The sequence below is a fragment of the Medicago sativa genome, chromosome 1 (genome assembly GCF_051527215.1).
Source record: "Medicago sativa cultivar Bolivia chromosome 1, Bolivia_mono, whole genome shotgun sequence".
NCBI lineage: Eukaryota > Viridiplantae > Streptophyta > Magnoliopsida > Fabales > Fabaceae > Medicago > Medicago sativa.
The window spans coordinates 28,114,571-28,138,673 of record NC_140749.1 but is presented as its reverse complement, the minus strand read 5'-3'; the positions used below and the strand labels follow the sequence as shown (position 1 = coordinate 28,138,673).

Genomic DNA, 24,103 nt, shown 5'->3' with positions numbered 1-24,103 from the left:
CGTTACCCGTTTTTTTTGGTACAAACCCGTTTTATTTGACTCAACCCTTTTTCTTAGGTTGTTTCTTATTTCTTATTTCATGCCAAGAAAAAAGGACAACTTTTTTTGGAAAATAATTAATATTTGATTATTTTTCTTGAATTAGAAATTTCAAGTATAACTTGAATGGTTTGGTATAACTTATAAATACAGTTTGCCTTGGGAGACCATTGGTTCGTGCCCATTAGTGTCCGTTGAAACCGACTAGTATCCATCGAAGAGAGATAAGTGTAAATACCTTTATAAGCATGTTCGAGTTTTAAAGTTTTCTCTGATTTAGACTCGATCAACTCTAACCCTAATTTCCTTTATCAAGAGATTCCAAGAATATTAGGTTTATTCAAAACATCAAAGGTAGATGCTGACAGTTACTGATTATTCAAACTAGTCTCCTAACGGATAATTAAAGTCAATTAATTCATTCAATTGAGCAGCTACTTCCACACCTTATTCAACACCTTTGTTGAACATATCATCACCTCAAACCAATAAGATCAAAAGACCTATTATTTTTTTTTATAAACTTTGATTTTCTATTCATCTTCTCAAATTCTCAAATTTATTCAGGTTCTGATCATATAATAAGAGGGAAAAAAATGGGAATGAGAGATTTTCACTTCAAAGTCAAGGTTAGTCAATTTTATTTTATTTTCCTTATTCCATTGTTACATGAAGGCTCTTTGAAATTCATAAGAAAAAAAATATTTAAGGGAAAAATAATATATGGTCTTGACCCTTATGAGATTATGTTCTTTATGATATTGTTAAATGCAAAAGTTGAATTTCTATTGATTTGCACAGGCACTTAGGGTGAAACTCTCATGTTTAGGAAATAGAAAGGTAAGAAGAAATCATGGAGTTGGAAGCAAGCCATCATGGATGATGCCAATATCACATGGTCATCATGTAGTGGAGCATGATTGGATTAATGGTGATTCTGATGACTCTGAGTTTGATTCAGTTGTGATACAAAGAGAGCAAATTGGTGAGACAGAATTGTGGTACTTAGGAATCTTTGATACTTTGGTTGGAGATTGTGTTACCAAATATTTGCAAGCCAATTATTTTGACAAGAATCTCAAAGAGGTAATCAATTAATTATTCTATTGATTTTTATGCAGTGTTCTCTTTAAATTTCTGAACCAAATCAATGATGCTTTTGAGCTTGGGAGACTCTTGACTGGAAGAACAAAATATTATAATTAAGAGCTTATAGCATAAGAACTTATCATATAAGTGTTTATGTATTTATTTCTATAACGACAGATAAAATAAAGGCAAACTCTTCTCATTTAAGTTATAATATATTTTCATAAGCTATCATGGAAAGTTTATGGATATAAGATGGAAAAACTATAGACATTTCATAAGCTGTTTCTATAAGCTCTCTCAAATAGTCTGACAAGTACTTATGTCGGTAGATAAGCTAAAATAAGTCAATTCAAACATACTCATATATACTAGTCTTTGCTTGTTTACTTATTGGAGTACTTTAATGAAAAGTAAAAGGGACCAAATGCATTGTTATTTATTGCTTCTTAATCTATATACCCATATAATTTCCTATTTTCTCATATACTTCTGGTCTCTTTTCTGTTTCTGATGTTTCAATTATCAATTATGTTAGTCTCATTTGAGGAGAAAAGCCAAAGAAACACTCAAGAGAGCATACCTAGGTGCAAAAACAAAGATCAGAGAGACACAGAAATCAGATGAAACATGCATCATAGGTTCAACATCTGTGATGATAATAAATGGAGAAAAACTCGTGCTAGCCAACATCGGAGATTACAGAACTGTTTTGTGTAGAGATGGTGTAGCTTATCAGACAATTGGAAAGCACAATCAATCATCCAAGAAACATTGGTATCACAGACTTTTTTCAGGTATCAAATTAAATGCTCGAAACTTTTTGAAATGTTTAGAATGACTATGTCGATTCATTTGGGAGATGGAAAGCAATATTAGGTCATGTTTGGATAAACAACTAAATTAAGTGTTCGTAGCATAATCGTTTATCATACAAGATTTATGTATTTACTATTTCTAAAGCAAAGCAAATTATTTTTGTAGAAACTGTAAGCTGTTTTCATAAGCTATGTAGCTTATGGACATATTATAAGTTGTTTCCATAAGTTCTTCTAAACCATCTTAAATGCTTATGACATGAGACAAGCTCAAATAAATGTCAGTCCAAACAAACCCTAAGTAGGAAACAAATCAGTTTTGTAATCCAGAATGCAGCACCGAATTAGCTCCATCTTTTGCATTCAATTGGGATCTGATCTATTTAAGGGATAGTTCATCCTCTCTCAATATAACAATATTAGATAATCAGCATGTTGTTTAATTTGTTCATCTATAAGTGAGTATATGTTTTGGTTGTCACATTTAATAATGGATGATATGCATGAACACAAAATAAAGTAACAGCATGTGAATCAGGTAATGCAACAGGTACAAAGGCTTCTAAAGCTTTAGAACTTGTGGTTGGAAGTTATTGGATTGACTCTAGTACTGAATTTGTGATCTTGGCAAGCAATGGCATATGGGAGGTAAGCCCCATGATATTTATCCATTACAAAAAATTCTGAGTAAAACATTTTCGAGGATTTCAAATTTCAAAGATTATTTTGAAATTTCGTAATAAATCGGTGATTCACTCGTTTTTTTTAAAAAATAAATAGGAAAAACAAAAAAAGAAGTTGATGAGTCTCCTATGTATTTGTAGGTGATGAAGAACCAAGAAGCAGTGAATCTTATCAGGCACATAGAGGATCCACAAGAAGCAGCAGAGTGTTTGGCTAAGGAAGCATTGGTTAGGATGAGCAGAAGCCATATTTCATGTTTAATCATTCGATTTGATTGATTCTTCACCATATTAGTATATCTTAAGGCTAGTAGTTGAGTAGTTGAATAGTTGAATGCCAGAACAGGTAGCAGAATCTATGTATACCAAAGTTTCTTATAGCAGTTGTAGCCAGAAAACTTACTGATACAGCCTTGAAAATTTTGCTTCTAACTCAAGTAGATTCGTGGGAATATAATGATGGCACATAAGGTTTTTTAAAATTTTTGGATGTAATATGTTTAGAAATACTCTTCTCCACCCGTCTGTGAAGCATGCTTGCAACTTCTATAGGGAGAAATGCAGCAACCTCGTCGTGATAATACTAGAGCTCGATATAGCTCGACTTCCTATGTAAAATATAGACTAATTCAATCAATTAAGTCGCTGGTTTTACTGAAAACAAACCAATACATGTTGATATTATATTCCACTTGAAATTACTTCATTGGGGTCACTAGTTCACCGGTTAAACAGAACTAATCTGTCTGGTCTAAGTTTTTCAACCAATATACGTTGGTACATTGTAGTTTATGATGAGGACTTTAGGAATTTCATTAGAATTTTTTTTTTTAACAAAGGAATTTCATTAGATTGAATGACCTAATCAACCAGATAATCTAAATGAAAAAATAATAATAATTTTGATTTGGTTTTAATAATAATTAGTTTATTTCAATTCAAAGCTCAACTCAAACCAAGTATAACTGGTTTAGTTCGAATTCAGGTTTTCTAACCCAAATCAACACAATCACCTAAATATTTTAGATTTTGGAAGACAAACTCTTCTCAATTTTTTTCACTCATTCATTTAGATTTTTAAATATAGTGTTACCTACAGTATTTGGTCTTGTTCGGCATTCAGTTTCATTATCTTATTTAGATAGATACTAATGGATATATAATGTTATAACTATTAACAAAGCTAATTTAAAAGTAAAATTATTGTTTCGGATTGATTTAAATATTGTTCAGAATCATTGAAGAATAAGAACGTGACACTTATAAAGTAAAGGAATGCACTATATACGATAAAATGCAAGAATGATCATTGATAAAAAAAGGCATCAGCAATATATTTACTCTGATGTTTTCAGCTAGACAAAGGGCCATTGGAGCTCAGGAAAAGAGGAAGAAAAAAAATGAAAATTTGTGAATGGTCACGGCATCAACCTCAAATAGCAGAATCACTTCTATCAAGTTGTCATTATCTTTTTTTCTCGGCTGTTGCTTCGAAACGGCGATAACAAGGAGAAAGAGCGAGTAGCTGTAAAAGAAAAAGACATTTATCATGTCCATATTCAGATGTCAAGATCAAGTAAGAGTTGATTCAATTTTCTCTCAAATGAATTGAATTGCTTACGCTTTTGAGGAGTTGCGTTGGTTGAGAGAGTTTCATCTCGAGAAAGTAAATTCCTCAAAGTGGGAGCTAAGAAAACATAACAAATCAAAATATGATGGTGTTAGGTTGAGTAATATTAGTCACATGACAAATGAAAGTGCCATAAAAATTATTATTTTTCTAAACTTTTGTATAACCTATTTTAGAAAGTGCCATAAAAATTGAATATCTATATATTGCGATCAGAAAGAATCACACTACCTTCATTGGTGGAACCATTCACTCCAATTTCATTGGCATGATCTGATTCCATATTGTGCCCAGTAGCTGAGTTGTGATTCTTTTTTCCAAACTTTAACAGCCGCCTTAACCCTTTCGGTGAGTCCTTCACCTGAGGATTCTCATTTACCTCAGGAATTTTCTCAAGTGTAGAGTTCCTGGTGTCAGACACGTGTGCTCTGAAAGTCTCCATACCGATTGATGTAATTTCCAAGCTCGTGGGAGGTGCTTTACCATACTCAGAATTTCGTGCACGGCCATCTTCCAAAGTAGAACCTTGAGAATATGGGGTGCGGGATGTTTCCTCGGCAGTGTGACTGCTAGATGATGATTTTGAAGGTTCATTCTTTGTATTATTCATTTTAACCTGAATTTGGAAGATAATATATTCCAAATTAACTGAAGTACTAAGAATTGTTCCCATACACAGAATTCAAATAAACAACACAAGCATGTAGTCAACAATAAATCAATTTACAATTTTCTTGCCAATACTGTTAAACTTAAAGGTCTAAAAATAACATATCTGAAATTAAAATTAAATATCAGCTAATTTCTTCTAATCAAAGAATTGAACATAGACATCACGTCTCCATATCATATCCAAATTCTATATATAAGCATTGGTGGAAGAGAAAAAATCTATGAAAGTGGACTAATGTTTAAGGTCCTGATGCAATTTTAACAATTTACAATGAGAATGTAGATTTGAGAAATTTGCAGTACTATGCTTGTGCTTAGCCAAGCATAAACTATAGAAAACATATCAAGTAACGTAACTCTTGCAGGCTAAGTTGACTGCAATACTCAAAAAGATCACATGCTGTTAGGCAGACAAGACATTTATAACCATACTCACGGTCATGTTTATGAAGTTTATTTTTTAAGAAAAAAATACACATAAAAGAGTATAAACTATGAAAATAATTAACCAATGATAAATCTACTCTAGTTATGAAGACACACCTTCGAGGATACGTGCTTCACTTGTGATTGGTTCTCCAAGGTTCCTATGGGTACCATATTTGTTCTTAAGGATGAAGCCAGTGCACAGACAGCAGTACAACTTGATACTTTCTCAGTTTTCTCCATTTCTTTATCTTTGTCATCTTGTCTCTTTGCTATCGTTGTTTTCCCTCTTGGTTTCTCATCGTTGATATCAAGGGCACAGGGTTTTTTTTCACCCTCAAGCATCACAACAGTCTTATCAATCATAGGAATTTCATCTCTATCATCAGTGGTTGAAATTTCAATTTCACTTTTCTTCAGCAAGGCACCTTCTGAATTCATAGAAGGCTTGTCATCATTAAGCTTTTGTGTCTTCTCTTTAGATATTCTGATTTTCAGTTCTGGAAGGGTTGCAATCTTGTCTTTATCATAATTCACAATAGCAGAAATCTTTCTTCTCTCGGTCTCATCAACTGCTTTTGTCCTTGAAATTGTCCTAGAGCTCCGTGGTTTAACTAAGGAAGTCGGACGAATGGTACTCATTTTAGGTTCTGAGAATCTTCTACTGATTGTTATTGATGCCTTAGGATTGTTTGCAGCACCACCCTTCTCTTGCTTAGGTTCATGCAGAAGAGGCACTGATCGCCTTAATTTGCTTGAAACTGAGTGGCTACTGCCAGTACTCAGTCTGCTGGTTTTTGAGGGTTTTAAAGAATCATTGGATCCACCAGAAACAGTTCTGATAGGGAATCTTTGGAAGGGTAAGGATGATCTTGGCTCTGAATCACTAAACTTTGATCCTTTATGCACGGTTGACAAAAATTTTGTTTGAAACTGTTTCTTTGTTTGCAGTGATGGCATGGTTGACTTGATGGTTGGTTTGGTGACTGAGCTACTCCTAGCAGCGATTCTCTTTTGTCTCTCCTTCTTTAAAGCCTCTATACGTTTTATATCTTCCTCTTCCTGATTATTAGAAATAATAGAAAATAAATAAGTATATCTGTTAATCTAATTGTAAACATAATTGAAACAATGTTAATTTAATTTCCAATTACTTCAACTTGAGTGAGTACCTTCTCTTTCTTCAGTTTTTGGAGATCTGCTTTGTAGTTACGCAGTCTTTCAGCACGTGCTCGTGCTTCATCCAATGGACTAGGTTTATTCGGTTTACCCCTTCTTATTGGCCCAACGGTCTTTTTTCTATCAGAACTACTTGGTGTAGGTTTTGATTTCTGCTCCTTATCCAACATCTTAGATCTTGGTTTGGTGTGATGAGCCAATGCCCCTTTGTTCTTTTTATCCTGTGAAGAACCGCCTACATTTTGGGCCTGCATTTTGTAGTCTAGTGCACAGTCATAACGCATTGACCCTTTATCAGCTCCTCTTTCAGGCAACAAGCTCAATTCAGCTGGTTGATAATTGGAGATTTTCCGTTTTCCTTCATTCGGGAACTCGGAGTCCATGTCAATAGCATTTCCCTCAATATTTACTGGATCATTGACTCTGTGTTCAACCATGATTGAGTCATCATTCACATTATGAAACAACTTCTTTTCCAAATCAGTGTTTGAATAACATTGTCCATTGACAGCAGCCACATCTGATGAAGGATGTGACTTACCAGTCAAATCTAAAGGATCTTTGGCTGCAACATGTTTTTTTCTTCTTACGTGATCACCTTTTTCCATTTCAAACTGGTTTTGGTTAATGGCATGTCTATCTTCATCTACACCTTTCAATAAATAATTTTGGAATGCTTGCCAATGTCCTCCGTCTGTTTCTTCCTTATCAGTTGAATTCAACCTCTTCAAAGATGCCTTACCCGATCCTCTTCTTTTTGAGGTCTTCACAGATTTGTGAACTTCTTCGGTTTCAGTGGCAGAATCAGAATATGATTCACTGCCAGAAGAATGTTCAGTCTTTGCTATGTAATTGATATTTCGGACGACCACCGTGCTAGATTTACGTCTGTCTGATCGACTGGTCTTCTTCCTTCGGTCTCCAGTCTGTAAACCTTCCCTCTCTATATCCATTTCATCCTTAAAACTTGTTTTTGAAGTTTCAATGTCCCAATTTTCGGAATCAGTATTGCCGTGTCTATTATCCATGGAATGTCTTCTGTGTCGAATACTTTGATCAGCATGTAGTCGGGGATCCTCCATAGGCGGACAACCTGGCTGCATAAATGCACTGTTTCCTGGATAAGTCGGATAGTAGGGTATGCCTTCGACTGCATAAGGATGGAACACTGGCAAAGCACCTGGGAGAGAATGAACAGGCCAAGGGGAGAATCCATGATGAGAAAATTGACCTTGAATATTAGCTTGGTTTCCTGCAGTTGGTTTTTAGTCCATATGAAACATATCTTTAAATGTGAAAAATAATCTACGTACATTAAGGGGGAGAAAAAAATAAACATCTGAAATTTTCTTGCCCAGATATATTATTCTTGGCAGGAAGCATTAAAATTTTCTTTCAACAAAACTCCAGTTAAATCTTCCTTCCACTAACCACGGAAACCTATCAAATTGACAAACTTTTAAAACCAAAATTTGCAGAAATTTCGGAGCAGCTAAAAACCATTATAAGATTATGTGGCTTCAAAACCACCCTTGCTCTTATATATTATATATACTTTTTTTTTAGGGATATATTATATATACTTAATACATCTTCCTCAAACAAGTTTCTACGCTTAGTCCATTTATGAAAGTAAGAAAACCTTAATAATTCTTTCGCATAGTCCCACGTAGGTAGCTTGGTTGGTGAGCTAAGGGAAACCGAAGGAATTTTAAGAAGGAGACCCAGGGCACAAACCCTAGAAACTAACATGACCACTAATTTATCCAAAAACAAAAAACAAAAAACCTTTACATGGCTCTAGATTCTTTGAAGTATAGGCTAATAACAGGAAAAGAAAAACAGCTTCTCTAAATGTGAAAATTAAGTTTGATCCAAGCATGTATATGTAAGGGTTTAATCATGTAAGAAAGAGTAACAACCAGTGAGTAATGAGTAATGACTAACGAATTTTCAAAGATATGCTTTAGGTCATGAAGACTTCACGAATTTACAAGATCAGAATTTGCTGGAGTTGCCATGTACCTGAATTTGTTTTCCCACCGTTACTTTCTGAGTCCATTTCAGTGTGGGATGTATTTATTGTAGAGAAGTCTGCACGATTAGGTGTCACTTCAGAAGCTTCGATTTCAAGCCATAGGCCACTCTCATGCTTTCTTTTCCATAGAGACATGAATTTTCTACACGCATCCCTGAAATGTGAAAAAATTTAGAATCTGCAACATTGTTCAGAAATAATATGCATTTAATGGCCAGATGGTGAAGAATCCAGCATCTCACTAAGGCACTAACCAATGATTAAGTAAAAAATGGTTGAGAACGAAGAATATTCTTACATCAAGCGTGACGCTTCAAAGCATTCAGCAAATGACATCAAAGCCGGTATGGAGTCGATGTCGAAACCTGCAGCAACAGCACGTGCAAATGCCATTCCTTGCTCTTTCTGCAGAACCGACTTACGTGTCTCCAGGACTCTCAAAAGCTGGACTCTAAAACAGTACGTAAAGAAAGTGAATACGACACAGATGTTAACAACCTGTTTTGCATTGTCAAAAGTAGCTCAATGAATACAACACAAAAAATAAACCACTTTTACATTTGTAGAAAATAAGATCTTTAGCTTAACTACGCTTAAATACAAAAATTCTGCCAATGTCACTTTATTCATCATAAAGCAGTTGGGCATGTTGGTGACATCTTAGCTTTTGTTGCTCCAACCATATCAATAATAGTTTCTCGAGTGATATCCATGTCTGCCATTGGCACTTAATGAATTTCATATAAATTATGCAAACCATCAACTAAAATTCTATACTCATTCTGTATAAAAGAAGAACTTTGAGATTTAGAATTTACTTTGATTTTCCTTGTGACAAGGTGCTTCCATTTGCTTCAGGCGGCTGTGTATCAGACTGAGACATATCCACACAGACTGATTATGATTAGAAAATGATAAATCAATATAAGTTTAGGAATTCAAGACCTCCAACCTTGTAAGGAACAACTGCTTTCTCCACATTACTATCCTCCTTAATCTTCCTTCCTGAGAAAAGCAACAAGTTCTCTTAGGGCCTGTTGTGATTGAGTTATTTGAGCTTATCGACTGGCTTAAGCACTTGTGAGACTTTAGGAGTACTTACGAAAACAACTTACAACATGCTCATAAGTTGTTTTCAGCTTATTTCTATAGGTTCTCCTGGATGACTTATGAAAACAGCTTATACTCCCTCCGTCCCGGAATAACTGACCCATTTTCTAAAAAAAAGTGTCCCAAAATAACTGACTCATTTCAATTTTCAATACAACTTTCATCATTCCCAATACAATATAACACTAAATAATACTACTTTTATCATTCCCAATACAATATATTCGACTTTCCCCTTTATTTATACACTTTTCTTAATCTGTGTGAAAAACCAAAGTAGGTCAATTAAACCGGGACGGAGGGAGTAGCTTGTATGAAAATAGATTGATTTTGTTTTATCTTTTATTTATTATAGAAATATCTTATGCAAAACCACTTATATGATAAGTGCTTATTCTAAAAGCCCTTAATTAAGTTGTTAATCCAATCAGATTATGAATTTCAGCAAAGCTTTTAATATACATGTATACTGTTTTTTGTTTAATACAAGTTGGTTGGTACAGTTGTACACAATAATAACTTGTTGTACACAACAATAACTTGCATAAGACGCACCTGTCCTTTCAAAAGTCCCTTCATTGCTTTCCACTTGTTTTATTTGGTTTTCTTCCACCTACAGGCACAGAAGATAATAATATGAACAATTTAATTGTTGTGGTTGAATTTAAAAATGCTGTTAGATATTTACTTACAGTGCCAATCCCTATGGAATTATTTCCTTGAATTGCAATTGCCTCTTCAATTTGTAAGATTTCAGATTCTATAGTATATACACGTTCCAGTATCTCAGGTGTGCTAACGAACCGAACAAACCTATAGAAGCATAGAAAATTAATTCAGCATGCTCATTTATACGAAACATTTGTAAGAGAACAATCAACAAACTTTAAGTTTCCAATCTTAGAGTTATAAGTGATTAATCTATGTTTTAGCTTTCAAATGCAATGCTTCACTGCCATTTCCCCAGTAAATCCCTCTGCTTTGGAAAAAGCTAGAACAAAATTGGCTTAAAGGGAACTTTCTCACAGATGTTTCGACAAATGAAAAAGGGCTTCTAAAATAGCATTGGACATAAGAAAGAATACCAACCAATAAGCTCAAACCTCTAAACCGCTCAAAAAAATAACTCTATCAATTCAAATTCCAAGCAATGTTGTCAATCACAGATTGCAAAAATGGATGTTATGTCAAATTCTGCTATGCTACAATGTTATAGCACTGCTACAGCCTCTATCTGACAACACTTTGTACTAAATAGCGTAATGGAAAACAATAGTGATTTGATAAAATTCCACTACGCTATAGTCGCTAATTGACAACATTGATTCCAATATATGCCAACAAGAATTATCAACAAATAAAAAAATATGATAGCAAGCCACACCTTTCGATAGTTCCCCTGGTAAACCACGTGACATCGCATCCATTCTCAGGCACAAGAACAATTGAATAACCACCCTTATCCATTTGATCTTGAGCAGCCTTCAAGTGGCATAGAAATGGGCTGAGCAACCCTGAGGCAATTTTCTCCTTCTTTCCATTCACAGTTATGACCAAATCAAACCTAATTTACACAAAAGGGAGAAATATCAAAGCAACAAATCAGGTAGCAAATACTATACATCCAATGTTTTCAGTGAACTATCACACTGATCAATCATCAATCAGTGACATAAAAATCATATGATCATATGTATAAACACAACACACCCCTCAGTAAATTTGCTTATTTCTTAAACTCGGTTTCTATCACCGATTACTGAAGGATATATAACCAATACAGTTGCTATGCTAATTATATCCAAAGAACTTAAATCAATTTAAAGCACATTAAAAAAACTAAGTACCAAATTTAAACTAATGAAAATGCTTACATCAACCACTAGTTACAAAAACAAAAATCATGTTGGCATAATGTCATCAATGAAAATAAACTTGAAAACAAAACTCAACCAATGCACTTGACAATTAAATAAAAGAAACAAAAATAAATAGCAACTTTACCATAAATTAATCACTCCCCAAAATAGCAACCATCCCAATTTGAATTTGTTGCATGACAATCAAATATCTCAAATGCTAGATATCAGTCATTTTATAATATCAAATGAAATATTAATTTGTTTTTCTATTAAAACTCTACTGTTTATCAATCTCTCATTTTCAAATCCGGACCGAAACAATTATTGGTAAGACTTTACTTACCTCCGAATCGAACAATCATTGAGACCAAAAAATATATATCTTGCAATCTCTCTTTGTAAAGTAGTATTTATAAATAAAGTTAATGGAAGAAGTAAAAATTGATTGATGAATGTTACCTAGTTCTAGTTGGTGTGAGCTGAAACAAAGCTGAATCCAACCTTGTTGAAGAGTTCATTGCTGATAGGGATCACTCATGAATCTATAAAGTAAATATATACAATTCCAAAATGGGTTTAGATTTTGGTGACTTACTTTACAGGCTTTAGAGAGAGAGAGAGAGAGAGAGAGAGAGAGAGAGAAAAGGGAAGTTTCTATGACTAAAAGTAGAAATGAAGAGAAGAAAGTAAGTAATAAATGATAGAGTAATGTGTTGAGAAGAACAACCTTAATGGGTGCAGAGGACAGACAGGAAAATGAGGTGTTAAAAAGGATCAAAAAGCTGTTCTTCTTTTGCTCATAACTCACTCACTAGGGAAGGGGACCATCAGTCTTTTGCTACTTCTCAAATATAATTTTAATAATTCACTTTTTGACCCATTTTTTCAACTCTGTTACTGTATTTCATTGATTTGATTTGATAAACAAAAATTGTGTTAAGAAGACTACGTTGGAAGGGGAGAAGGTGTTTCTTAATTAAAAAATTCAGTTGAGTTGGACCAGTCGGAGGGTCTCAAATTTTAAGACTTGATATATTGGAGAGAATTTTTTGAGGTCTTATAAGACACAATATATATCTCTCATGTAAATTGTTACGGCATTTGATTGATTTGATTCGATAAACAAAAATTGTGTTAAGAAGACTATGTTCGATAGTTTGTTTTTTAATTACTCCTCTCCCTTAAAATATACTCCATCCGGTCCTAAATATAAGCAAATTTGACTTTTCATATTCATTCAATTAATGATGTATGTGGTCCATAATATAAACCACATACATCATTAATTGAATGAACCTAAAAAGTTAAATTTGCTTATATTTAGGACCGGAGGGAGTATGCAATATTTTCTAATATGAGCAGTGCTAGCAACACTCTATTTTCAATACACCCCTAAACACTCATTTTATTATTGGTTTAAATCAAAGTGGGTCTCACATATTGGAAATGGGTTCCATTAAAGGTAGTAGGACATACACCCTCCGGTTACAAATATAAGCAAAAGTCCATATTTTAGATACATTCAATAAATGATGTATGTTGTCTACAATAAAGACCACATACATCATTTATTGAATGAATATAAAACATGAATTTTTGCTTATATTTGTGACCGAATGATGTACTCCCTCCGGTCACTATTATAAGCAAATTTTGACTTTTTAGGTTCATTCAATAAATGATGTATGTGGTCTATATTGTAGACCACATACATCATTTATTGAATGAATCTAAAAAGTAGAAATTTGCTTATAATACTGAACAGAGGGAGTACATTAGTTTCTTCCGATGAGAGAGTGAGTGTTAAAGAGAGTGTTCTTAGCATCACTCTTTCTAATATTTTGTTTCAAATTATCTATTTTTTTTTTGTGAAATGATATTTGTACATCTACTTTTTGACAACTTCGAAACAACCCTCTCTCTCATACTCACATGTGTTTTTATTCGCTCTCCTTTTATTTTTCTCTCCATTGTTTTTGTCCAATAAAAGAGGAGAAAAGTAGTTGCCACAAGAGTTGTACAAAATTGGTTGTATAAATATCACTCCTCTTTTTTTTTTTTTTTTTTTATAATACCAATAGAAAATTTATTATTTTTTCCACAAACATATCATTATTTATTGTATTTCAGTGATATATAACTACTCCACTAACTATAATTAGTAAGGTATTTTAGTATATAATACATATTTTACTATTAAAATCAACATTATTAATCATTTCTTTAATATCTGTGTAAAACTCAAATAGAACATCTAATGTGAGTAAAAAATTTAGATGAGTTAAAATCACGAAAACATACAAAGAAATCTAACTTAATGAATTAAAATGCCGACAAACTTAATTATTTATGAGAAATGATATTTGTACAATTCTTTTGGTACAATTCTTTTTTACTTTCATTAGGTTCTAATTATCTCTCTTCATATTTCTCTCTATTATTTTGGTACAATTCTTTTTTACTTTCATTGTGTTCTTATTATCTCTCTTTATCTTTCTCTCCATTGTTTTTTACCAATAAAAAGTTAGTAGTTTGTGCTTGGACACACGTTAAAAGAATTTTGGTTGCGTCTCTAATCACACTATTGGCCTCTGTTTGGTTCCGTGTTTGAAGCAGTCATGATTGATTATGGGGTAAAATTGGTTTTGATGTGTTTGGTTGCTTTTAAGTAAAATTGATTTCAACTTGAAGTTAGAACCTATATCTTTTGAGTCTAAACATGATTTTTACATTTGATTTATATCCAAACTTAGACCGCTTGACATTCAACTCACAATTAAGTAAAATCAATTCATTCAAAAAAAAATTGTCAGCCCAAAACAAAACATGCAGTTAATATATGTAAGAAAAATGTGAGAAAAACTTATAATTAAATACGGAGGATGTACCACATCGCAAATATCAGATAATTCGTATCATTTGCAGGTTAGATACTTCTTTTTTTCATAATAATTGTTATATGAGTAATACTATTGATCTATTCGGTGAAGATCAGAAAGATAAAGTGGTAGTTCTTTGAGAACTGTGGTTGCTATCGCGGTGGTTCACATGGTTCCGGTGTAGAGGAGAGCAACTTCGTAGCTGGAGGAGAATGATGTTTGCATGCACATTAGTACTCCAACACTCAAGTATGTGAAAGAGGTGGATTGTATGCGAAAATTGGGTGAATAAAAGTGCACATGTAGTGTAACGCGGAGTCACGTGAACATGTAGCATTAACCGTCTCCGGGTTTTACGGCGTCAATATCGAAGACCGTTAGAGATGATCTAAATGACCATAATTGGTCCTGACGTGCTCTTGTGCGGTGACGCTCACAGAGCTTTCGTGCACCCTCGCGATGCTTTCTAAGGAATATGAGCCTTGACTTTATTGGACCTCTCTTGTTCGGCTTATTCGCCTTGAGTTTTATGCCGACCTGGAACAACCATAATCCTTCTTTTTCTAACATTCGCTCTTTTATTTGATAAAATTAATGTAGATTCCAAAATTTTATATCCAAAATATGAAATTAACATTGATTCCATTTAATAGAAGAATGAATGTTAGAGTGTGACTTGAAAAATATTGTTAGTGCTTCTTGAACATTGAGGAGTGTTATTTGAACAACTATTTAGTTGACAACTTATGAGACAACCATAACTTACAAAGAAAAAATATGTATTTGTACGAAAATCAAAGCAATAAAGAGATAAAGTAAAAAAATAATGTGAGTATGAGAGAGAAAATTATCACAAAAGTTGTCAAAAAAAATATGCTCAAATATCATTTCTCTTGAACATTAGTCAAAAGAGTCAAAATTCCGGTCACATTTATAAACAAAAAACAAATTTTTAGATTCATTGAATAATTAATGTATCTGGTCATAATTATAGGTCAGATACATTAATTATTCAATGTATCTAAAAAGTTGTTTTTTCTTATGAGTCATGCTAACCGGTGCCCCTGGGGCACTGGTTAAGCATACCATAAAAGGGAATTATTACCATAAAAGGAAACTATTTTTGACTTTATTATAAATTAATTATACAATTTCACTGCATTAACTACCATATAATTTCCTTTTTCATATCTTTAATCAGTGCCCCGGGGGCACCGGTTAACATTTCCCTTTTCTTATAAATGTGACCGAATGGAGTATCTAAAATATCACTCCCTCCGTCCCAAAATATCTGGCCCAATTTGGTTTTTCACACAGATTAAGAAAAATGTATAAAAGTGGAATATATTGTATTGAGAATGATGAAAGTAATATTAATTAGAGTTATATTGTATTGGAAATGATGAAAGTTGTATTGAAAATTGAAATGTGTCAGTTATTTTGGGACACTTTTTTTAGTAAATGAGTCAGATATTCCGGGACGGATGGAGTAAATACGAGTGGTTCACTAGCACAAATATCAAAGGTTGTCCATGGCATTCTCCAAGAATAATGAGGGTATAACAGGTATTTCATGTATGACCGAGTGATTATTCAATCAGTGTCAAACAGATACGTGTCTTAAGAACGTCACTTTACTGAAACTATTATGTTGCCCTCAACTAAATTTTCTCTGTTTATTGTGCCGTTGGGGATTCTTATTTAGCTTTTTTAATTGTATGCATCATAATCAATCACCATCACTTAAAAGCACTTTTGGTCTTTGGTTGAGTGAAAATGTTACTTGAGCAATTTCGGTGTTCAACTTTATGCAGTGTGGTAGATATAATTTTGTTCTTTTATTAATTTCGTCTTCCTTTTGTGAATCAATAGTTACAATTGATTTTGGCTAATTGTGAATTGAAAATGAATTTATTTATGCCTAGATACATAAGAGTTAAAAAGATTTGAACAATAAATTTTGATGTAAACATTAATTCTAAAATTTAAAGTTAAAATTTCTAATTTCAACATTAGATTCAATTTTAAAGGTATAATCAATTTTAACCGACAACAATCAAACATGTTAAAATCAATTTTACATATATCATGCCACTTAAACATGTCTGAATTCACTTTGAATTCTATAAGTTTTGACAAGATCCCAAAAATGTTGATAAACCTCTTGATTAAATCCATCTAGATCAAGACATTTTCATCATCCTACATAAAGAACATCGTCTCTTTGTACTCTTCAAACATTTTTTTTGAAAGATTGTACTCTTCAAACATAAAAGGAGTTGTTAAGACATCATTATCATCACTTGTTACCGATCTAGTAATAGCATTAAGGACTATACCACATGAGCTTGTTTACTTTTAGAACAGCTCAATAAAATATTCTCCAGCAATGACATTTAGTTCATCTGAATTACTACAAAAACCCATTTGCAATGAAATATTCTCTAGAGAAATAATTTTGTTCACCTTCTTTTGAGCGGTTGCAAATGCATGAAAGTATTTAGTGTTTCAAATCACCGTCTTTGTACCAAAAGGTTTTACTCGTCTCCAAAAAAATATCATCTTTTACTAGAATGCATTTAAATAAGGGGAAATTACACTCACCTCCCCTAAGGTTATTCTAAATGTATCCAACACCCCCTCTATTTTCTTAATTAGCACTAACCTCCCTTGCCCTTGACACCGTTAAACTTCTGTCAAATTAATTTCCTGAAACATATAACACCGCCTAATTCTGAATTTTGTCATTGCCTTTTCATTTCCTCCATTCAATGAGCGGCCACATTTTCCCTTACTCTAAGGAAGCAACAGAAAAGACATGAAGCACAAAGTGTCTCTTTTGTTATTGCTTGTTGGATTAATTCCGTTTGCGTTGTTTGCTTGGGTTGATCTTGCAACATCTCTTTTGTTCTAGTTAGCTGGATTATTTTTCATTCTCCAAGTGAGACCGTTCATCAATGGTTTTGAAGGAGCGGAAAACCTTGAAGTATTTTTTGGGAATCAATTGTTGGGGATATTCTAATTTTTCAACTTTTGGGATATGGTTTATCTGCCGAATGTCATCTCCAAGTTGGAATCGCCGATTTTGATACATATTTGGGTTTATTTTTGTTCACTGGGTAGTGCCTTTGGATTCTATTTTATATGAAAAATTGTTATTGCCAATTTCAATTCCCAATTCATTTTCGTACTTACAAAGACATTGTATGCTACAAAACAATAAAGATTTCACATTTCATACAGAAAGAACAAAGACCTTGTTGGCATAAATGCTCAAAAGGATAAAAAAGTATTCATTTTTTTATGCAGTATGTGTTATTAGAAACATGAGAATAAGAGGTCTGTTTATTGAGAAGGATAAAGTAGCAGTTTAGTTTTAACAAACTGAGTAATTAACGGTGTTAATCGAGAAGGGATTTGTTTATCTATTTTAAGAGACCTTAAGGGAGGTTATTGTCTATTATAAAACTTGAGGGGGTGTTTGTGTTGTTTAAAGAAATCTCAGGGGAGGTCACTATAATTTTCCCTTTAAATAATTAACACTAAAAAAATCAACCTGAGTCCATACTCTTTCTAATCTTTTGTGACATATATCAACCTCTCTACGAAGATTTTGCATCACATCATGGACACTGGTTATCTTTTATATCTAATCCTAGCAGTCATCCTAACCCTAATCCCACTTACTTAACCTAATTTTTTGGCTCCAAATCATTCCAGCCGTTAGATTAATCTCTGTTGCTTAATTAAATTGGCTCCTAAATTTGAAATTTGAATTCCACATTTTCATTATGAGAAAAATCATGACAATTACTTAGCACACTGCTCAATACTTAAAAAAATGTGTGCCTCTTTCTTTTCCCTTCTAACGTGTTTTTTCCAAGGCTTTCTCTCTCCCTCTCCCCCTCTGTATTCAGCACCACTTTCTCTCTTCCTGAAGCTCCACCACCGCCTAAAATATCTATCCCCTTACCAATGACACAAAACATTGCATTTTTCCAATACACACATATTCACATCCATCTCCATTCCCATTTCCTTTCCTTTTTTCTCTCACACCTATCCGCCACCACCATCGATTCCCGCCGCCATAACCCTAGCGGAGCTCTGCAGTATCACCACCGCCAGCCGTTGCAGCACCATCTCTAATCATTTCCTCTCACCCTCAAGCGTTTCAACTCCGCCGCAGTCATCTTTGATTCCGATCAAATCAGAATCGCTGCACAAAGGGTTTTCTCACTCCTCTTCATACCTTCTTTAGTTCATCTCTCATTCTCTGTATTCAACACTGATTATGATAGGTTGGTTTTGTTCTTCCTTAATTTCTAATTTTCAGGGTTTTTCGTTTTGTTCTTCCCGGTTGTTGTGTTGTGTTTCGCCATTAAATTTTAATTTTGCATGTGTTGGGAGAATCAGAGAAAAAAAGGGTTATAACCTTAGCAGTATATCAGAAACCAACACCCCTTATCAGTTTTAGTTTTTATCTGATCTGATTTTGTTGAATTTATAGACCAAACAAAAATGTATTGGCATTATGTGATAGTCCAGATTGTTTAAAAAAATTAGAAAATTTTTGAATGTTGGTGTTGGGTTTTAAACTCTCTATTATCTGATTGTGGGTTTTAAAATAACTATATATTAAATTTTTTAAAATTTTTGTACTAACATATTATATATTCTCTCAATAACAACGAGAACTTGAGGGATTCTTAGTTCTGGCAGTCTTACTTTTTAAAATTCATTAGACTAATATTTGTAGCTGATGCTTACACATTCAGAATTTTCATTTTGTTTTGTTTATTTGTTTCTTGAATTTAATGTAGATTGTATGGTTCATTTGTTTTGACAGCAAAGAGCAAACAAATTCTAATATTTGTTTCTACGTCATCATTTTCAACTCCGCTGGCTTTTGATCTCGGTGGCTGATCTATAACTCAAAGTTGCAGTGGCGACCCATTTCGGTGACGATTTGATTTCGACTACTAAGGTAATGCTTATATATGCTTCTCTTATGGTATTAGATGATTTGTTGTAAAATTGTGAGTAACTGAATCATTTGGCTTAAATTATTATTATTAAGGTAGTAATTTGGCTTTTGTTGCATCTTATACAGGAAAACAATGATTTCTTTGAGTTAGTATCTTTGAAGTTTCTATCGGAAAATAGATACTAGACTTCGGTTCAAGCCTAATTGTTTGGAATGCACACATAATGCTACCTGATATTGTAAGCCAACTGACATTTTCTTGCGGTCATACTCTCCCTACTCATTGTTAGTTGTGCCAAAAAACTTTTCTGGTGTATGTTTATGTTTTAAAACATTATCACTTTGAGCCACAAACTAAATAATGTTTTGTTTCCTTTGTGTTGATTGAGTCCAAGACATGACTACATTACAGGTTGCTTCAATAAATGTGATTCATGAAATGCTTCAATATTTCATTTTATGATATTAATTTACTGATTAATCTTTTACATTATTGAAGCTATAACTATATATTGAGATGTGTATTTGTTGTTTAATTTGCATTTATTGCTTTAAGTATTCTGTATGAAGATCAAACAAGAAGTTATTCACTTATATTATCGTCTTTATGTCTTAATATACTTTTCCTCTTTAATTATGTTTGAAGATAAGTTGTGTTTACCAGGAAAGTCTTTTAATGACATAAGAACCTTAAAAGAATAGTCTGTTACTGCATCTCTTTATTAAATGCACATCTTTTTTGAAATACTAGAGACATAATATTATTCTGATTGTGTTTTGTTTTAGTTAGTTTAGTTGGTCTACCAATTGTGCTATGTTTTCTCATGGTTTTGATACTGTTTTTAGTTTTAATAATACTATTTATGATTGATTTTTTTTGAAGTACCGTTAATGATTGATGACTATTGACTATTAAAATCCAAAAAGAATGCAGATTTTGGTAAGCTTAATTTGGTGAACATAGGAGCTTTTTGGATTTCTGTCCATTCATCCAAATGCCATATCTTTGATCATTTTTGAATTAGTCATTTGTTTCTATAGGTTCATAAATATTTCTCATTTTTTTTGTTAATTAGTAGTTGGAAGATGTCTTGGTCTAAAACATAGAAAGAGGTTAGACTTGAAGTATCCAATGATAGGTGTGGTAATTATAAAATTATGGACCAGGTAACTTTTATCTTCCATATTTTTTCAATCTTTGAAATGGTTTGAATGTGAGTTGTATACTATCCTGTTAGTAAAAATTGGTCCCTCAAGCTTGCAAGTATTTGAACTTTTTATTCAATATATCTCTTGACTCTTAGATAGGTAATATAGTTTTTTGATATATTCAAAACCAAGTGTTGAAGAAGCTACATTGCACTTATTCATGTGACTGCTTCTGTCAGTTTTTTTGTAACAAAGTGAGCTTAAAAATCTATTGAAAGATGATAAAGGAACATTGAATTCACTTGCTTTTTGATTTTTTTCTTTGAAGTTTCATGTTTTATGTTAAAAAACTTTAAAACATCTACCATAGGATGAAGCATGAGTTTTAGAATCAACTGTAATTTGTAAGTAAGATATCTCTGTGTACGATTCTATTAAGTTTTATTATATTTCACTATGAGATTTTTTATTATATTATTTTACTTTTGAATTAAAATAGGTGATTCAGTCCCAGTTGTATAAGTATGCTCCGGCATATGTAAGGATATGATTCATGGATGTTCCGATGGTAGCAGAACCGGGACTGATCCCCGACATAATGGGCTTGGCTGTAGCCAAAAGGCGTATTCTTTGAAATCCAACGTTTTCTTGCGGGTCTGTCCATTTTTCCAGTTTGAATATGTACATGCATGTAAGAAGATTTAACATTCTTATGGTTTTGCATTTTTGTTCTTTCTTAGTTGCATAAAAACTTAAATCTACAATGTAATCTTGCGATTTTTTTTTCCATTTTTTTAGTTTGAATCTGTACATGTGTGAACAAGGACTACTGTTTATCGATTTTGAGCTTCAATTTGTGCAGCAAACTTATTTATGGTTCAACATTTTTTGAACTCTGACTTGGCATATTTCCTATTATCACACAGAAAGATGTCACGGTCAGTTGATGCTATCAAAAATGTCAATGACTCTTAAGGAAACATGGAAACTTGCTGTTCGTATTCTTGATATAGTGTTGGGGCAATGAGCATCTTGAAATGGTTATGATGGATTCGAAGGTAACAATTTCTTTGCTTATTTTTATATTCAATGTTATTATTTTTTTCAACAAAACTGAAATTTTCTCAACTCTTTTTTTCAATTTAGGGTGATATGATTCTGGCTTTGATCCGTGGTGATCACACACCTGAATGGAAGGGAAAGATCAAAGGAGATATGACGTGTATCATCAACAATGGTGTTGTGTATGACAATGATTTTTAATGAAAACTTTGTGATCACTCAAAAAAAATTGTGTTTCTTGGTGGCACAACTGTCAAAGTCCAAGAGATGAAAGACATACCACCAAAGCGATACTTTTTTAAGCATTTTGCTGAGATCCTTAAAGGGAACTGCAAATTAGAAAGGCTTGAAGGTCATAACTCAATCATTAATATTTGTTTTCTATTTCTTATTGACCATATTTTTTATTTCATTAATTGTTAGGTATTCATCTATGTGTCATTATATTGTAGATATAATCGGTGTTGTCCATGAAATTGCGAGTGTGCAACCAAACTTTGGTGCAAATAAACTTTATTTTGAATTATTTGCCCACTTAGACAAGCAGGTGATTTGAAATACATTTAGTATCACCTTGCTTCTCTCATATCTACTCTAAATTAGTTCTGCCATTCCGTGACAGATTTTTTTATCTGCTGAAAACGCATACACCTTAGACCAATTTATATGTATATTAGTATTTGGACAATTTTTTTTGAAGAAGCTAAAATGTAATATATTACCACAACAAAAATGTTCTTCCTAGCACAAGTTATGCTCAAGAAGAAACATCAAGTTACAAACAGTCTACGATACAATAATTACAAGGCAAAGCCAACCACCAAAAAACCAGAAAAGAAATACAATTAGCCTATTCCGAGAATTGAAAACGGACTTAGCCACCAACCATGATAATTGAGGGGAAGACTGACGTGTTTTCCCTTCAACCACATGTAAGTTAGTGACTTAATTTTGTCCACCACCTGTGAAATAGAGCAGATTTTATTGTTAAAGATCCGATTATTTCTTTCTTTCCATATTTCCCACACCGTTGCAAACCAAATGACCTGTAAGATGGAACGCCTTGACAAAGCCACCCCACTAATATGACTGAACTGAAAATAGTGACTTTGAGCGTCCCATGGCAATACCGCGGAAAACCCCAACCACCTAAGTATGTGATTCCAAACTGAACCAAATACCGTACAATGAAACAGTAGGTGAGAAGATGTTTCCACCTCCCCACACCCTCCAATACACAATTGATCATCAAAGTTAATAACACGTCGACGGAAGAGATTAACTTTAGTAGGTAACCTGTCACGAAACATGCGCCAAACAAATAAAACAACCTTCAAAGGCACGTCCTTAAGCCACAAAGATGAAGCAGGAACCTCAGTATCATCATGAATATTAGCATTAATAAAGTTGTAAGCACTCCGGACAGTATAAATCGAAGAAGGTTCCAAACGCCACGTCCACCTATCACTCATATCCACCTGCAAAGTTACATTAAGAAGCAAGAGCCTAAGTTCCACCAGTAACTCCTCCTCCCACGCAAAGAGTCTACGACGCCACCTCCAAGCCGCCCCCTCCACCCCCCACCCTAACAAATGCATATTAAAAACAGATTCTCCCTTCAATTCTGACAATTCATATAATCTAGTAAATCTATCTCTAAAACTCCCTCCACCTACCCAATTATCCGACCAAAAGAAAGAATTTTTACCGTCACCCACCAACTGACCAATATTCCTTTGGAACCACTCCTCAGACCGCAAGGTTGAAATACCTCGCCACCAAGCTGAACCCTCCCGGCCCCCCTCCCTCACTCTACCATCCTCCACACCGTATCTAGACGACAACACCCTAAACCACAACCTATCTCTATCCACCAGCAATCTCCAACACCACTTCCCTAAAAGAGCTAAATTAAAATCTCTAATTCTCCTTACCCCCAAACCACCAACCTCCTGACTCCGACATATAGATTTCCAATCAATCCAAGAAATTTTCCTGTGGTCTACACTCCCCCCCCCCCCCCCCCCAAAAAAAATTATTAAAAATAGATTCGATAGAGGAGACAATACCTGACGGAGCTTTGAAGAAGGAAAGGGCATAAACAGGCAACGATGACAGGACAGACTTCAACAGGACCAGCCGGCCTCCCAAGGACAAAAATTTCGAATCCCACACTGACAGTCTATTTTTAATGCTCTTAACAAGTGGCTCCCAAAAAGCTAAACGTCGCGCATCACCACCTATAGGCAAGCCACGATACACAAAAGGAAAAGAACCCACCTTACAATTCAAAACCATAGCCGCTTCAGCTAACCAAGATCGAGGAATATTCACAACAACAAGAAGGCTCTTAGCAAAATTCACCTTTAACCCTGACATATCCTGAAAAAGAATGAGAACTGCCCGCATTGCACGAATATTTGCCCAAGATTTCTCACCCACTATAATTGTGTCATCTGCGAATTGTAGATGCGACACCA

The 24,103-nt window shown here is 33.7% G+C and overlaps 2 protein-coding genes and 2 long non-coding RNA genes across 11 annotated transcripts; 2 read left to right on the top strand and 2 right to left on the bottom strand.

Annotated features, from left to right (window-relative positions):
* Positions 1–221: 221 nt before the first annotated feature.
* On the top strand, positions 222–3,083 carry LOC146953975 (putative protein phosphatase 2C-like protein 44). Of its 3 annotated transcripts, none has more exons than XM_085713088.1 (6): positions 222–393; positions 607–668; positions 841–1,125; positions 1,667–1,925; positions 2,485–2,594; positions 2,771–3,083. In XM_085713088.1, the coding sequence occupies exons 2-6, from the start codon at positions 636–638 to the stop codon at positions 2,906–2,908; spliced, it is 825 nt and encodes a 274-aa protein (XP_085569214.1). In that variant the 5' UTR covers positions 222–393; positions 607–635; the 3' UTR covers positions 2,909–3,083. The 3 variants fall into 3 exon arrangements, with proteins under 3 accessions (XP_085569214.1, XP_085569219.1, XP_085569228.1); XM_085713093.1 differs by having other exon boundaries at positions 251–269; XM_085713102.1 differs by having other exon boundaries at positions 278–668; positions 2,497–2,594.
* Positions 3,084–3,816: 733 nt separating this feature from the next.
* On the bottom strand, positions 3,817–12,375 carry LOC146953974 (uncharacterized). 2 transcript variants are annotated; one of them, XM_085713078.1, is made up of 14 exons: positions 12,274–12,375; positions 12,006–12,088; positions 11,069–11,248; positions 10,377–10,497; positions 10,240–10,297; positions 9,527–9,579; positions 9,393–9,448; positions 8,873–9,025; positions 8,562–8,728; positions 6,530–7,788; positions 5,475–6,419; positions 4,491–4,875; positions 4,251–4,316; positions 3,817–4,154 (listed from the first exon to the last, which is right to left on the bottom strand). In XM_085713078.1, the coding sequence occupies exons 2-14, from the start codon at positions 12,062–12,064 to the stop codon at positions 4,084–4,086; spliced, it is 3,573 nt and encodes a 1,190-aa protein (XP_085569204.1). In that variant the 5' UTR covers positions 12,065–12,088; positions 12,274–12,375; the 3' UTR covers positions 3,817–4,083. The 2 variants fall into 2 exon arrangements, with proteins under 2 accessions (XP_085569204.1, XP_085569196.1); XM_085713070.1 differs by having other exon boundaries at positions 12,006–12,375.
* Positions 12,376–18,265: 5,890 nt separating this feature from the next.
* On the top strand, positions 18,266–22,209 carry LOC146953973 (uncharacterized). Of its 5 annotated transcripts, XR_015011560.1 has the most exons (7): positions 18,274–18,726; positions 19,275–19,412; positions 19,539–19,651; positions 20,489–20,579; positions 21,061–21,252; positions 21,488–21,619; positions 21,708–22,209. It is a non-coding gene; the product is annotated as an uncharacterized LOC146953973 (long non-coding RNA). The 5 variants fall into 5 exon arrangements; XR_015011556.1 differs by having other exon boundaries at positions 18,267–18,726; positions 19,539–20,579; XR_015011558.1 differs by having other exon boundaries at positions 18,269–18,726; positions 20,492–21,252.
* A 132-nt stretch (positions 22,210–22,341) lies between these two features.
* On the bottom strand, positions 22,342–23,856 carry LOC146953972 (uncharacterized). Its single transcript, XR_015011561.1, has 2 exons — positions 23,693–23,856; positions 22,342–23,101 (listed from the first exon to the last, which is right to left on the bottom strand). It is a non-coding gene; the product is annotated as an uncharacterized LOC146953972 (long non-coding RNA).
* Between the last annotated feature and the right edge of the window lie 247 nt (positions 23,857–24,103).